This window comes from Sapajus apella, unplaced genomic scaffold (genome assembly GCF_009761245.1).
Source record: "Sapajus apella isolate SASKATOON/1434 unplaced genomic scaffold, GSC_monkey_1.0 scaffold53, whole genome shotgun sequence".
Classification (NCBI taxonomy): Eukaryota; Metazoa; Chordata; class Mammalia; order Primates; family Cebidae; genus Sapajus; species Sapajus apella.
Window position 1 is genome coordinate 10022859 of NW_022436993.1, and position 13626 is coordinate 10036484.

The 13626-nt window shown below is 39.3% G+C and overlaps 1 protein-coding gene across 6 annotated transcripts in view; it reads right to left on the reverse strand.

Annotated features, from left to right (window-relative positions):
- Positions 1–13626, reverse strand: part of SLC39A12 (solute carrier family 39 member 12) — a 73963-nt gene that overhangs the window by 18929 nt on the left and 41408 nt on the right. For 5 of the 6 annotated variants that reach the window (XM_032243952.1, XM_032243949.1, XM_032243953.1 and 2 more), the window contains one exon: positions 11495–11682. In XM_032243952.1, coding sequence (XP_032099843.1) covers positions 11495–11682 — 188 coding nt within the window. Of the gene's footprint in view, positions 1–6747; positions 6867–11494; positions 11683–13626 lie in introns of all 6 variants that reach the window. The other variant, XM_032243950.1, reaches the window with a different exon arrangement.

Consider the following 13626-nt stretch of genomic DNA (forward strand, 5'->3'; position numbering starts at 1 on the left):
AAAATACATCTCTCTGTTAAATAATAATTTGTTAAGCAGTAAGCATGTATTTTTTTTTTTACTCCCAAGATGTTAAAACAAAATCTAAATTTAGCAAAGTTGAAAGACAAAAATCAACACACAAAATCAGGTGCGTTTCTAAATACAAACAATGAACAATCCAAAAAAGAAATGAAAACACATTATTTGCAATACCATCAAAAAGAATAAAATACCTAGAAATAAAATTACGCAAGAAAGTGAAAGACTCATACACTGAAAACTATAAAACATTGCTGAAGAAATTAAAAACAAATAAAAAGACATCTCATGTTCATGAATTGGAAAACTTAATATTATTAAGATATCAATACTACTTAAGGTACAGACTAAAGGTAATCTCTATCAAAATCACAATCAAACAGAAAAATCCACCCTAAAATTCAGAAGAAATCTCAAAGGACCCTCAAAGAGCCAAAACAGTCTTGTAAAAGAATAAATTTGGAGATCTCACATTTCCTGATTTCAAAACTTACTATAAAACGAGAATAATCAAATGAACATGGTACTGGCTACAGACAGACATCTAGACTACGAGAACAGAATAGAGAGCCCAGAAACAAAGTCTTGTACACATGATCAATTGATTTTCAATTGTGGTGCCAAAACCATTCAATGGACCAAAGACAGTCCCTACAACAGATGATGTTGGGGAAACCGGATATACACATTCAAAAGAATAGTCTGAACATAGTGGCTCATGCCATAATCTCAACACCTTGGGAGGACGAGGCAAGAGAATCACTTGAAGCCAGGAGTTCAAGACAAGACTGGGAAACACAGTAATACCCCAAATCTACAAAAAAATGTTTTTTAAAATTAGCTGGGCATGGTGGCATGTGCCTGTAGTCCCAGCTACTTGGGAGGCTGAGGTGGGAGGATCACTTGATCCTAGGAGCTCAAGGCTGCAGAGAGCTATGATCATGCCACAGCTTTGCAGCCTGGGCAACAGAGCAGGATTCTGTCTCTAAAAATAATCATAGGCCGGGCGCGGTGGCTCAAGCCTGTAATCCCAGCACTTTGGGAGGCCGAGGCGGGTGGATCACGAGGTCAAGAGATCGAGACCATCCTGGTCAACATGGTGAAACCCCGTCTCTACTAAAAATACAAAAAATTAGCTGGGCTTGGTGGCGCGTGCCTGTAATCCCAGCGACTCAGGAGGCTGAGGCAGGAGAATTGCCTGAACCCAGGAGGTGGAGGTTGCGGTGAGCCGAGATCGCGCCATTGCACTCCAGCCTGGGTAACAAGAGAAAAACTCCGTCTCAAAAAAAAAAAAAAAAAAAAAAAAAAAAATCATCATAATAATAATGAATAAAGTTGGATGTTTACCTAACATCATATATAAAAATTAACTTAAAATGGATCAGACCCAAACATGATAGCTAAAACTCTAAAATTCTTAGAGTTTAACTGTTTAGATTTTTAGCTTATTGAGATATATTTAGCTTATTGTAATATGCATTTAGCTTTTTAGCTTATTAACTACTTATCTTTTTAACTTATTACAATATCATTGTTTAGCTTTTTAGCTTATTATAATATAAAGATTATGCTATTACAATATTTTAAATAAAGTACCATTTAGATTAGATCTAAGAACTTATGTGATAGTGAGAGATGTCACTTGTTTCCTGATAAAGAATTTTTGTCATTACTTTCCACTAAAAAACATCAAATTCTGAGTTTTGTTTAGATCTCAAAGTCCCTGAGCATAAACTCAGCTCTCATGTCCTCACGTTTCATTAAGAACCACAAACCGGCCGGGTACGGTGGCACATTCCTGTAATTCCAGCACTGTGATAGGCTGAGGCGGGCAGATCACCTGAGATCAGGAGTTCAAGACCAGCCTGGCCAACATGGTGAAACTCCATGTCTACAAAAATTAGCTGGGACAGTGGCAGGCGCCTGTAATCTCAGCTACTTGGGAGGCTAAGGCCAGAGAATCACTTGATCCCAGAAAGCGGAGGTTGCAGTGAGCTGAGATCATGCCATTGCATGCCAGCCTGGGTAACAAGAGAGAAACTACATGCCCTCACCCCCCACCAAAACAAAACCCACAAACTAATCTATTTTTGCAGGATTGAAGCCCTTTCTTTTTAATAGTCTGTGGTGTTGTCGAATTTTGAACACTTTGATTTTCTTTGTGATGGTTTGCTGTAAACAAGATGGAGGGAAGTCTGGATTCTCTTTCCTTTGAATAAACCTGGCTGACCCTCTGACTGGACCTTGGTGGAGACTATTACCTATGCACAGAAATGAGGTTTTCATCAGCCACAGAGTCTTAAAAAAGCCCTCCAGGATTTCTCTTTCTACAATATTATGGAGAATAAAAATCTCTGGAATGTTTGCTTACAAATACTGTATCAATTCTTGCTTTTAACAATCTTCTGAGAGTAGAATTTGAATAAAAGTTTGGTAACGGCTATCTTGTGCTTATTATATAAGGTTTTCCTTTTTGCATGGAATTCATTTTTTTGGTTGTCTCTTGACATCAATCAAAAGAGGGATGTTAGAATATGTTCTGTTTTAGAATCATATTTGATTAGTAACTGTAGAATCCTCAACGCTATGTTACTCAAGAATCTCTTGAAATTGGGAGGTTGGTTCCCACTGTTCTGAATTTAGGTCTTTTTCAACTAGTATTTATGTTCAATAAACAACTTAACATAGCTGTTTTAACCTTCCTTATTAAGCAAGAAAGCAAAGATCACAGCTCTCAGCTTACGGGGTGTAGCCAGCCTGGAGGCCTTCCTCAAGGTTATTTTAAAAGCTTCAGCCTTAAAAATTTTATTTGCTGAATAATTCAAATACAGAATCTTATATGTCTATCACTTCCCAATGGGATCTTCTTAAGGCAATTCATGAAGCAGTTTGCAGCAGAAGACAAATTAAACTTTTTTAAAAAAAAAAACTGTGAGTAATAAGATACAGAGCCCATCACTATCACACACAATTAAGAGAGACAAAGGCGTTACCTACTTTAAACTTGGATTTAGCAATTCTCTTCTCCTTTTCTGCCTCAGGGGAAGTGATTCAGTTAGACAAATTCTTAGTCGTAAAGCAGCTCAATAAAGACAGACATCACCCAGCTTTAGTTCAGTTGAATAACGTGGGCGTTAGGATGCTGATCCCCACACAGTTGAAAATTCATGTGTAACTTTTGGCTCCCCCAAAACTTAACTACTGATAGCCTACTGTTGACCAGAAACCTCACCGATAACACAATTAACACATATTTCATATGCATTATGTACTATGTACTATATTCTTACAGTAAAGTAAGCTAGAGAAAAGAAAATGTTATTAATAAAATCGTAAGAGGGATGGGCACAGTGGCTCATGCCTGTAATCCCAACATTTTGGGAGGCTGAGGCAGGTGGATCACCTGAGGCCAGGAGTTCCAGACCAGCTGGGCCCACATGGCAAAACCCAACTCTACTAAAAATACCAAAATTAGTGGGCATGGCGGTGCATGCTTGCAATCCCAGCTACTCGGGAGGATAAGGCAGGATAATTGCTTGAACCCAGGAGGCAGAGGCTACAGCGAGCCAAGATTGGGCCACTGCACTCCAGCCTAAGTGACAGAGTGAGACTCTGTCTCAGCAAAAAGAAGGAGGGAGGGAGGGAGGGAGGGAAGGGAAAAAAGGAAAGGAAAGGAAAGGAAAGGAAAGGAAAGGAAAGGAAAGGAAAAAGGAAAGGAAAAAGGAAAGGAAAAAGGAAAGGAAAAAGGAAAGGAAAAAGGAAAGGAAAAAGGAAAGGAAAAAGGAAAGGAAAAAGGAAAGGAAAGGAAAGGAAAGGAAAGGAAAGGAAAGGAAAGGAAGGCAGGCCGGCCAGAAGGCCTGAGCTTTGTAATATTTTGTTTTGAAAAAGAAGACGAAAAGAAAAGAAAATTATAAAGAAGAGAAAATACATTTACTATCCATTAAGTAGAAGTAGATAATCATACAGGCCTTTAACCTCCTCATCTTCACACTGAGGGAACTGAGGAGGAGGAGGAAGAGGAAGGGTTGGTCTTGCTATCTTAAGGGTGGTAAAGGTAGAAGAAAATCTGAATATAAGTGAACTCATGCAGTTCAAACCTATCTTGATCAAGGGTCAATTGCATTTTTAAAATAATTGCTTTGGAAGAACTCTGTGTGTATTTGTGTGTATGACTGAGAAATGAGTTAGAAGAAAAGAGGACTGAGGATAGAAAAATACCAGCATTTCTAGTGGTCAATGTCTTTTAATTACAAAGAGAATTCAGCCTTCACCAAAATTGGCTTAATTAGTCATTTTCTCAGTAGAAAATTTCTAAGTGTAGGGTTTGACTGATTTTCACAGAAAGAGAAGGCTTTCAAAATTGTTAGTAAGAATGATTCATCCTTCTTGCTTTTGTTAAGAAATAATTGTGAATGTTAAATTACATCAATTTTGTTGCCTGAAATGAGTTTGGAATGCTTGCTCTTTCTCAGCCAAAGGATATTTAAAATGATGCCCAATGGAACTCATTGATTTTAACTACAATATTTGTTGAAAACAAATATGTACATCAAGGTGACTTCATATGTCTTTTTCAAAACAAGTGTCTTCCTGTGCATTGATGTTTAGCAGAATTACACTTAGGAATTGCCAAACTTCAAAGAAAGAAAGACTGACTCATCTTATGGATGGAGAAAGGAATCATTTACCAGACTCAACTTGGTGATTCTAGATCTTTAAGTTGCACTGAGGTCTACATTTCTCCGATAAAGAAAGACTCAATCAAACTCAATAAATTGCAAGAAAAAGAAAGAATAATGGGGAGGAGGAAATGTGATCACTATTCTAAAAGTCTAGGATTCTAGTTTAGTTTAATTCCATAGTCATATGATGAAGAAGAGAGGAGAAGCCTGGCTAGAAAGGTGATGTTTGTCACTCAATTAATGTTTTGTTTTTTTTTTACCCAATTCATGGTCTTGAATCTGCTATATTTACTGACCTACAGTAAGTGTAGAGAGGATGAACTATATTGATAATCCTATTTATTGACCAGATTTAATACTCAGATTTCACTTTTGCATCTTTGGATGTTTTAAAGGCAGAGGATCTTAAATTCATAGTCAAAATACCTTTGATCCTGCCTTTCACATAAGGAAAATTATCTGGTAATTGAAAGTGCTCCAGGTAAAGCACTGTGATTTTCAATCACAGCACTAATATCCAGGCTGTGATATTACTTCTGGGAGAAACTTCTCACAAGAGGGAAGAGACGTAAATTGCTCTAAATGACTGCTTTTTATTCTTGAGGTTCCTGCCCCATCCCCAGCCCCACCGTCCCACCTGTACAGTTATTAGATAAATAAAATAAGGTTGAAGAAACATAAGGGATAGTCTTGGAGAGGAGATGAAGTTTTAAAAGAGCATCCAAAAAATGTGAGGGCTTGGGGAAGAGATCTAGAACACTATGTGACGAGGGAGGTTTGTAGGGGAAGAGGGTTGGAAATTGCGTATTTCCCCTATTCCAACTCATTTGCCTTGGCTATACCTGGTGGGGGCATCTAGGCTTTATTTTGCTTTGGCATGAATTAGTCAGATACCTTCTTCTCCATTAGCTCCCTCCCTGAGTCACAGCTCTGCCACCCGCTTGGGTTCTATTAATGTACTGAATTCCTGGGCAGTTGTCCAGTTCCCCCCATTGTTGGGACATCTCTAGTTGTATCTACAGGGATAGCCCCTTGGGGTTTCTACAGTCCTGTTGCTATGGAAACACCATCTCGGCAGGATCTAAAAACCTCAGGAAAAAGGCCTAAAGGTTTGACACTTTGAGTCAGATCCAAAATAAACCTTTGCTTGGCATAACCGATTTATGGTTTTTTTAACAAATTAATTAATTTATACTTTAAATAAATTATACTAGTTAAAAATAAAGTCTCTCTTATTCAAACTGCTGGGAAAAAAACAACATTTTGAGGGCTTTTTTTTTTCTATTTGAGCAATTTTTATAAACTGTAGAGAAGCTGGATTTGAGAAATTCTCTAGATTTCCAGTTCTGAGAATTTTTTTAGAAGGAACATTCAGCTCTCAGACAAAATGAGATGCTCTTACATAGCTGCAAGAAAGTAAATGAAAAACTAAATGCAAAGTAAGAAGGAAGGAAATCATGGAGATTAGAGCAGAAACAATAAAAAAATTACAAAGCAATTGATAGATAGGGATCGCTAGTTTTTTCACTTGGGGTATTTATGCTCCCTGTTCCTGGAAACTTAGGTACTGTCAGACCACAGATCCCTGTTCCTGGGGAGAAAGCACCAGGGAATACAACCAAGCAGTTGTTTCCAACCTTTTTGGCACCAGGGACCAGTTTCATGGAAGGCAATGGTTTCATGGACTGGGGTTCAGAGGTGAGGGTGATGGTTTCAGGATTATTCAAACACATTACATTTGTGTGCACTTGATTTCCATTATCATTACATTGCAATATATAGTGAAATAACTATGGAACTCATCATAATACAGAATCAATGGGGGCCCTGAGCTTGCTTTTCTGTAACTAGTCGGCCCCATCTGGGGTGATGGGAGATAGTAACCAATCATCGGCATTAGATTCTCATAAGGAGTGCGCAACCTAGATCCCTCACATGCACAGTTCACAGGAGAAACTAATGCCCCCGCTGATCTGGCAGGAGGTGGAGCTCAGGTGAGCAATGGAGAGCGGCTGTAAGTACAGATGAATCTTTGCTTGCTCACCTGCTGCTCACCTCCTACTGTGCAACCTGCTTCCTAACAGGACCAGGGGTTGAGAACTCCTGCAATAAAGTTTCCAGTGAACTTGAAGTTATCACCACCACCTGCTCATCTGTGGTTCCCTATATTAGCGGATCAACCAACAGTGAAGAAAATTACTATACTGGTAAAAGTAATTGTTAGTGATTATGTCAGAGGTGCGTGAACAACAGCAACTCCATCTTGAATAGGGGCTGGAGAGCATGAGGCTGAGACCTCCTGGGTTGCATTCCCAAATAGTTCAGGCATTCTATGTTATAGAATGAGATATGAGGTCGGCACAAGAAACAGGTCATAAAGACCTTGCTGATACAACAGCCAGCTAAATTCCACCAAAACCAAAATGTCAGCAAGAGCGACCTCTGGTCATCGTCACGGCTACACTCCCACTAGCACTTTGACAGCTTACAAATGCCATGGCAATGTCAGGACATGACCTATGTGGTCTAACAAGGGGAGGCATAAATAATCCAACCCCTGTTTAGCATATCATCAAGAAATAACCATAAAAATGGGCAAACAGCAGCCCTCAGGGCTGCTCTGTCTATGGTGTAGCCATTCTTTTATCCCTTTACTTCCTTAATCAACTTGATTTTGCTTTGCACTGTGGACTTGCCCTGAATTCTTTCTTGCATGAGATCCAAAAACCCTCTGATGGGGTCTGGATTAGGACCCCTTTCCTGTAACAATTACCATGAGGCGTTAGGGGTGCTGTTGCATGGTGAGGAAAGAAGAAACATAGCTAGAAATTCAGATTTCCTGGAGCATCTCTTGGTGCTTCTATACCTGGTAACAATGGTCACCAGGAAACTACAGGATACAAAGCCTAAGAAGGACAAAGCAGTGAACATTCAGACCCTTCAGTGAAGACCTGGGGTGCCCCTACCAGGAGTACAATGTAGATCAACCCAAGTGCTGCTTGGAGCTGAGGAGGATCCGGATCGAATGCTGGAGGGCAGAAATGAATACCAACTATGGCCTCAAGGCCAGCAGGATTTGGAACTTCTTTCACTTATTATTTTGTATTAAGTCATTGTGGTATTTTGGCAGGCTACCACCATGAAGGGACTTGGGGAGAGATGGGTCTTCAAAGTAAAGGAGAGCATTTGAGGAGTGGAAGGGGTCAATTGTTAATAGACATCACATGTGTGCTATTTCATGTGGCTCAGCCCCATCTCTGATCCCAGTCACTGCTGCAGAGACCCATTCCAAGGAGGCATTGACTGGTTTTGCAGAGTCTTGCTTCTGGTCCACACTGCATTCCTCTTTCTCCTGCCCTGGCCTTCCTTGATGTGATGGCATGAGCCCCTTTACAGGAATGCTCTTAGCACTCAAGTGTATATAACCTGGAAGTGGAGATGGGGAGATAATGGCAGCTGGGCCAGTGTTGAATGTTAAAGTCTCTTCCTTTCCTAGTAAACTATTCTGAGGCATATTTCTTGAGCCTCATCAGAAGGTCCCGTGTGATGGTGTTCCCAAAGTCCTGGTCAGCTTAATAAAAACACAGATGGTATTGACTTTTTTTCTTCCTTCTCTGTTTCAGTTTGTCAGCCCTTCACTTCTGCTCCCTGGGATCACCTCCCAAATGAATTGCTTTCACCCTGCCCTTTGTCTTCCCATCTGCTTTGGGGGAAACCCAGTCTAGGACACAGATCTTCATAACAGAGCCTTAATTTCCTCTGGCCACCCAGAGCGGCATTCATTCTTAACTTCCTTTAGAAATGCTTCAATGCGATTTGGAGTTAGTGTCCTTGAATAAGCCAATTCTACTTTGGAGAGTTAAGGCTGGCACTTTTCCCCGGAGACGACTTTCTTCTTTGCTGACCTCATTGCTAATGGCCTCATTTATGTCTCTAGTTCTTGTTCTTTTTGGAGCTTAAGTAACACTTCCAGTATCTTTGAAACAAACAAACACAAAGCAAAGATCTAACTAGTCTTTCACATTAACCTTGTTCAGAAGGTTAATGGTAAATATCCTGGTAAATATCCAGGATTTAACAAATAACTAGTATATTCTCTCTAGTATTCCCCTTTACCCTTTAGATGCTGCATTTGTTTTCTTTGCTATTTCAGAGTCTTGCAATCTTGTTTTCTTCCCTTTAAATGACCGACTATTTTCTTTGGCATGGACACAGAGAACAGCAACAGTTAAGCTTATTGCTATATGAAAGGGCCGCGTTTGTTTAGAAGTTGCTCAGAAGGCCGTGAGAGCAAGTGACCTGGATGATAGGAAGTAGTCCCGGGAAACTTACAAGTATTTTTTTTTCCTGTCTTTCTGCCAGGATGCTGGTTTTTCCTTGGCTAATAGTAATTTGCAAGGGTCAAGATTTATGCCAGTTGGAATCTCACAGGGTATCAGTCACATTGCTTTCTTATAAGCAATTTCTTACCCTTACAAGAAAAGGAGTAGGAGCATTGAAAGGAAAATGACATATTTAGCTTAGGGTTCTGCTTGACAAATGGCTCTTGATAACCTTCCCAGGTCAATTCCGGGAGAGTAGACAAAAGCAAAGAAAACAAATTGACTGCAGACAATGACATTCGTCGTAATTAAAGAGAGAACCGGTCCTTGTGAATAACAGAATAAACTTCAAAAGAATCCAGCAACTGCCCCAAACAGACCCATAAAGAGAAGTTAGAAGTTGAAAGTTGAACATTAGGAAGCTCAAGAGTGAATCTGAGGACTGATGTGTTCCACATATTACCTTGAAGACTGTTCAGTTTCAACAAGGGATGGCTCACATCATTAAATGGTTGAGTGACTGTGGTTTCAAAGTCACAAAAAAGCTGTAAATACACATTTCTCAAGGTGGAAGAATCTCAGGATTCCATAACATTGATCTCAGGTTGGAAGACAGTTTCAGAAAAAGGGGTAAAATTTGCTCCACTTTATTTTATCCCATTCTATTTTTTTAAGTTCCTGGTACATGTGCAGGTTTGTTACACAGGTAAACGTGTGCCATGGTGGTTTGCTGCACCTATCAACCTGTCACCTAGGTATCAAGCCCAGCACACGTTAGCTCTTTTCCCTAAGGCTCTCCCCATCCCCATCCTCCCCCAACAGACCCTAATGTGTATTGTTCCCCTCCCAGTGTACATGTGTTCTCATTGTTCAGTTCCCATTTACAGGTGAGAACATTCAATGTTTGGTTTTCTGTTCTTGCGTCAGTTTTCTAGGAATAAGGGCTTTCAGCTTCATCCATATCCCTGCAAAGGACACAATCCTATTCCTTTTTATGGCTGCATAGTATTCTAAGGTGCATATGTATCACATTTTCTTTAACCAATCTATCATTGATGGGCATTTGTATAGATTCCATGTCTTTGCTATTGGATATAGTGCTGCTTGTATCTTTATAATGGAATGATTTATGTTCCTTTAGATATATTCCCAGTAATGGAATTGCTGGGTCAAAATTTGCTCTACTTTTCACTTTACTAGCAATATTACAATGTTTTCTGAGCATCACAAATAATATATAAGAACATTTCTAAATATGGAAGAATATTTGGTGTTTACCTCATCTGCATGAATATTGTAAGAATTAAGAAAAACAACCAGAAACTCAGGAGCCTCAGAGTGGGGTTTAAGAGTGGCAGTGTTTACTTTGAGAATCCCCTTATTAAGACTTACTTCAACAATGCACTGCTTTATGGTTGTATTAGCACAGGTTTCTGCTTCCTATATTATTTTCCTTATAAAACATTTACTTCCAGGACAATGGTTAGATTCTGCTTCCTTAGTAGTCAATCTCAATGAATCTGTTCTACATAGTACCTTCCAGATTAATTTACTTTTTCTTCTCCAGGATGCAGGTAATAACACATCTGATTTCAGTCTTAAGTACTACTTTTGCTAATTTATTCCATTTTAATTTGCCATATTCCAACCCATGAGAAAGGATAATCAATATGATTTTACCTTAAGATATTTTAAAAATTGTAAACAAGCCCAATAGAGAATGACCTTCAAAAAGACTTTTATCTTATGGAGACCAGAATTTAAGAAGCAAGACAATGTGAAATTTCCCAAGTTCAATTAGCTCATCAGGTTATAGAGAAAGAAAACCAATGACTGAGTTATCATTAGAGCCAGCAAGGACCTCTTTAGGAAATGTATATTGCAATTTTAGAGACCAAATATTATAAAAATCTTCTTACTTTCTCATTTCATCAGCATAACGGCCCTTTGGCAATTAAAACTTAAAGATGCCATCATTATTTTTAAAATATGGTTGGTTAATTCAGTCAAACAGATTTAATTCAATGACAAATTCAGCTGAATTATTTTCCATTGTATAAATAAAATAGCTGGCTATTTGACAGAACTTTTCATTTTTCAACTGGAAATACAGGCATGACATATAGATACAAAATTGGAATAGAATGAGTTGATGATTACTTTTTGATAATTATCAACATTTCATTCTTTCCACTCAAATTGACTAAAAGAAAAGTCTTACATGCATCTGCTATCACATACCTGACACTTTAACCCTACAGAATATGTCCATATTTTCTGTATCTCAAATTACGTTCTTTCTGCCTCGAATGCACTTTCTGGTCTACAAAGAATATTTCCTTAATGGTTTATATTGTTTTATATATTCATCTCTTCTACTCATTTATTCTTCCATTTTTACTGCTTGTTTTCCCTCTGTTTTACATTTTCAGTGTTTAGAGAAACCAATAGAAAAGTCACAAAGCTTACCATTTCAACCAAGGATAAATATAAGAACATCCCAGCAGTGACCGTGAAGATCCAGTCTTGAACACATGGATCAGCTGACACAGAAAGGCCAATGTATAACCCCATGAAGGCAGTCAGAGCGCTTATAAAATTCATCAGAATGGCAGTCTTAATAGAAAGTCCAGAGCTTAAAAGCACAGCGAAGTCTCCTGCAGTTTAAGGGGAAAGGAAAATATAATTATCACTTAACGGAAGATGCCTTTGCTAAAGTAACATGCTATTAGCTATTTTGAATGTCAGCAACTGGAACCAATTTTACAGGTAGAGTTGAGTGGTCAGTAAATAAAAAGCTTTCCTATATTTCTCTAGGATTCATAGCCACTTCATTGCACTATTAGGAAGTTGCATTTCAAGAGTTCTATTCCTTTGGCTCCTCCTAAAGATTGTATATACAGAGAGATCTGTGACACATTCTTGAGTTCTTGATATCCTGTGACATTTCCAACTTAGATAAATGCAAAATAGTCATTTGCTTTCCCAGGGTTTCTAAATCTTCGGGCCTGGAAATTTGCCAGGTGAAATCATGACGCTATGTGCGATTTTATTTACTGTAGCAGGAACTGATGTGGGGAGAGAAAACTACCTAATAAGAGATTTTTAGAGCATTGCAGAAGTTGGTTGAGGAAACAAATTTTTTCCCTTTAGAGAATAATTATAGGAAAACAACCTCATTCTCTCCATGCCTTCCCTTCAAGAGAAGATTGACCTGTTAGTAAATCTGAGAGCATCTATTTCTTAGTTAGGGGGATTGAGACTACAATTCAATAAAAAGACAGCTTGGGGACCCAGTTTTCTAGTTCTATTGCATAATTGGTCCCACGAACGGGGCTTGAAGCATCTCTGCTGGCCTGCTGCAGACTGTCACACCGCCCTGTGGTTTTGGGTTGAGGATTGAGAACCACATCACTGTCATAGTAGCAAAATGCAGGACCGTAGATAGGGGATGGCTTCCAGACGAGGTGCACTTTAACGCGCTCAGGAAGGACCTTGGAAAAACTGCTCCAAGAAGGAGCCATTATTGACTCATCAATAATGAGTCAATGTCAGAACTAAGCAACAGACTCTGAGCTCAAGAGGGCAAGAGTTTCCTAGGGGCAATGTAGGAGTAAAAGTGGGAAGCAGAGAGACTGCAAAGAGCCTTCTCCCATGGGAGCCTGTGCCAGACCAGCCTCTACCAGCTCTGGGTCTGTTTCAGATATGTCTGTTCTAAACCATCTTGTGCCCTGGGAGGCAAACTACACAGCTATATTGTCCTCACTTATTTGCGGGATCCAAAAATCAGAACAACTGAATTCATGGAGTTAGGGAGTAGCATGGTCACCAGAGGCTGGGAAGGGTAATGGGGTGGGGAGGAGGGAGGAGGGGAGGTGGAGATGGTGAATCATTACAAAAAAAAACAGATATAATGAATAATACCTAGTATTTGATAGCACAACAGGGTAACAATAGTCAATAATAATTTAATTTGTACATTTAAAAATAACTAAAAGTATCATTGGATTGTTTGTCACGCAAACAATAAATGCTTGAAGGGATGGATACCTAGTTTGGCATGATATGATTCCTATGCATTGCATACCTGTATCAACACATCTCAGGTACTCCATTAATAAATACACCCACTATGTACCCACACAAATTAAAAGAAAAAAAGTTACAGGGCATCTAAGATTATCCAGAAAAAGAGACTTATGAGCATCTGCCACCCCATTTCAATGGCTTTAAACTTTTTGTATAAGTCAGATTGATGAGACCATGGTTTGTTTTTTGGTTTTAGTTTTGAGATGGCGTCTTGCTCTGTTGCCCAGGCTGGAGTGCAGCAGCACAATGTCAGCTCACTGCAACCTCTGCCTGCTGGGTTCAAGCGATTCTCCTGCCTCAGCCTCCCAAGGAGCTGGGTATGGACCACCACGGCTGGCTAATTTTTTGTTTTTAGTAGAGACAGGTTTTACCATGTTGGTCAGGCTGGTCTCAAGCTCCTGTCCTCAGATGATCCACCTGCCTCGGCCGCCCAAAGTGCTGGGATTATAGATGTGAACCACTGTGCCTGACCGGTTTTAATTTAAACGTGATTTTCTTTTACTGACCCATTT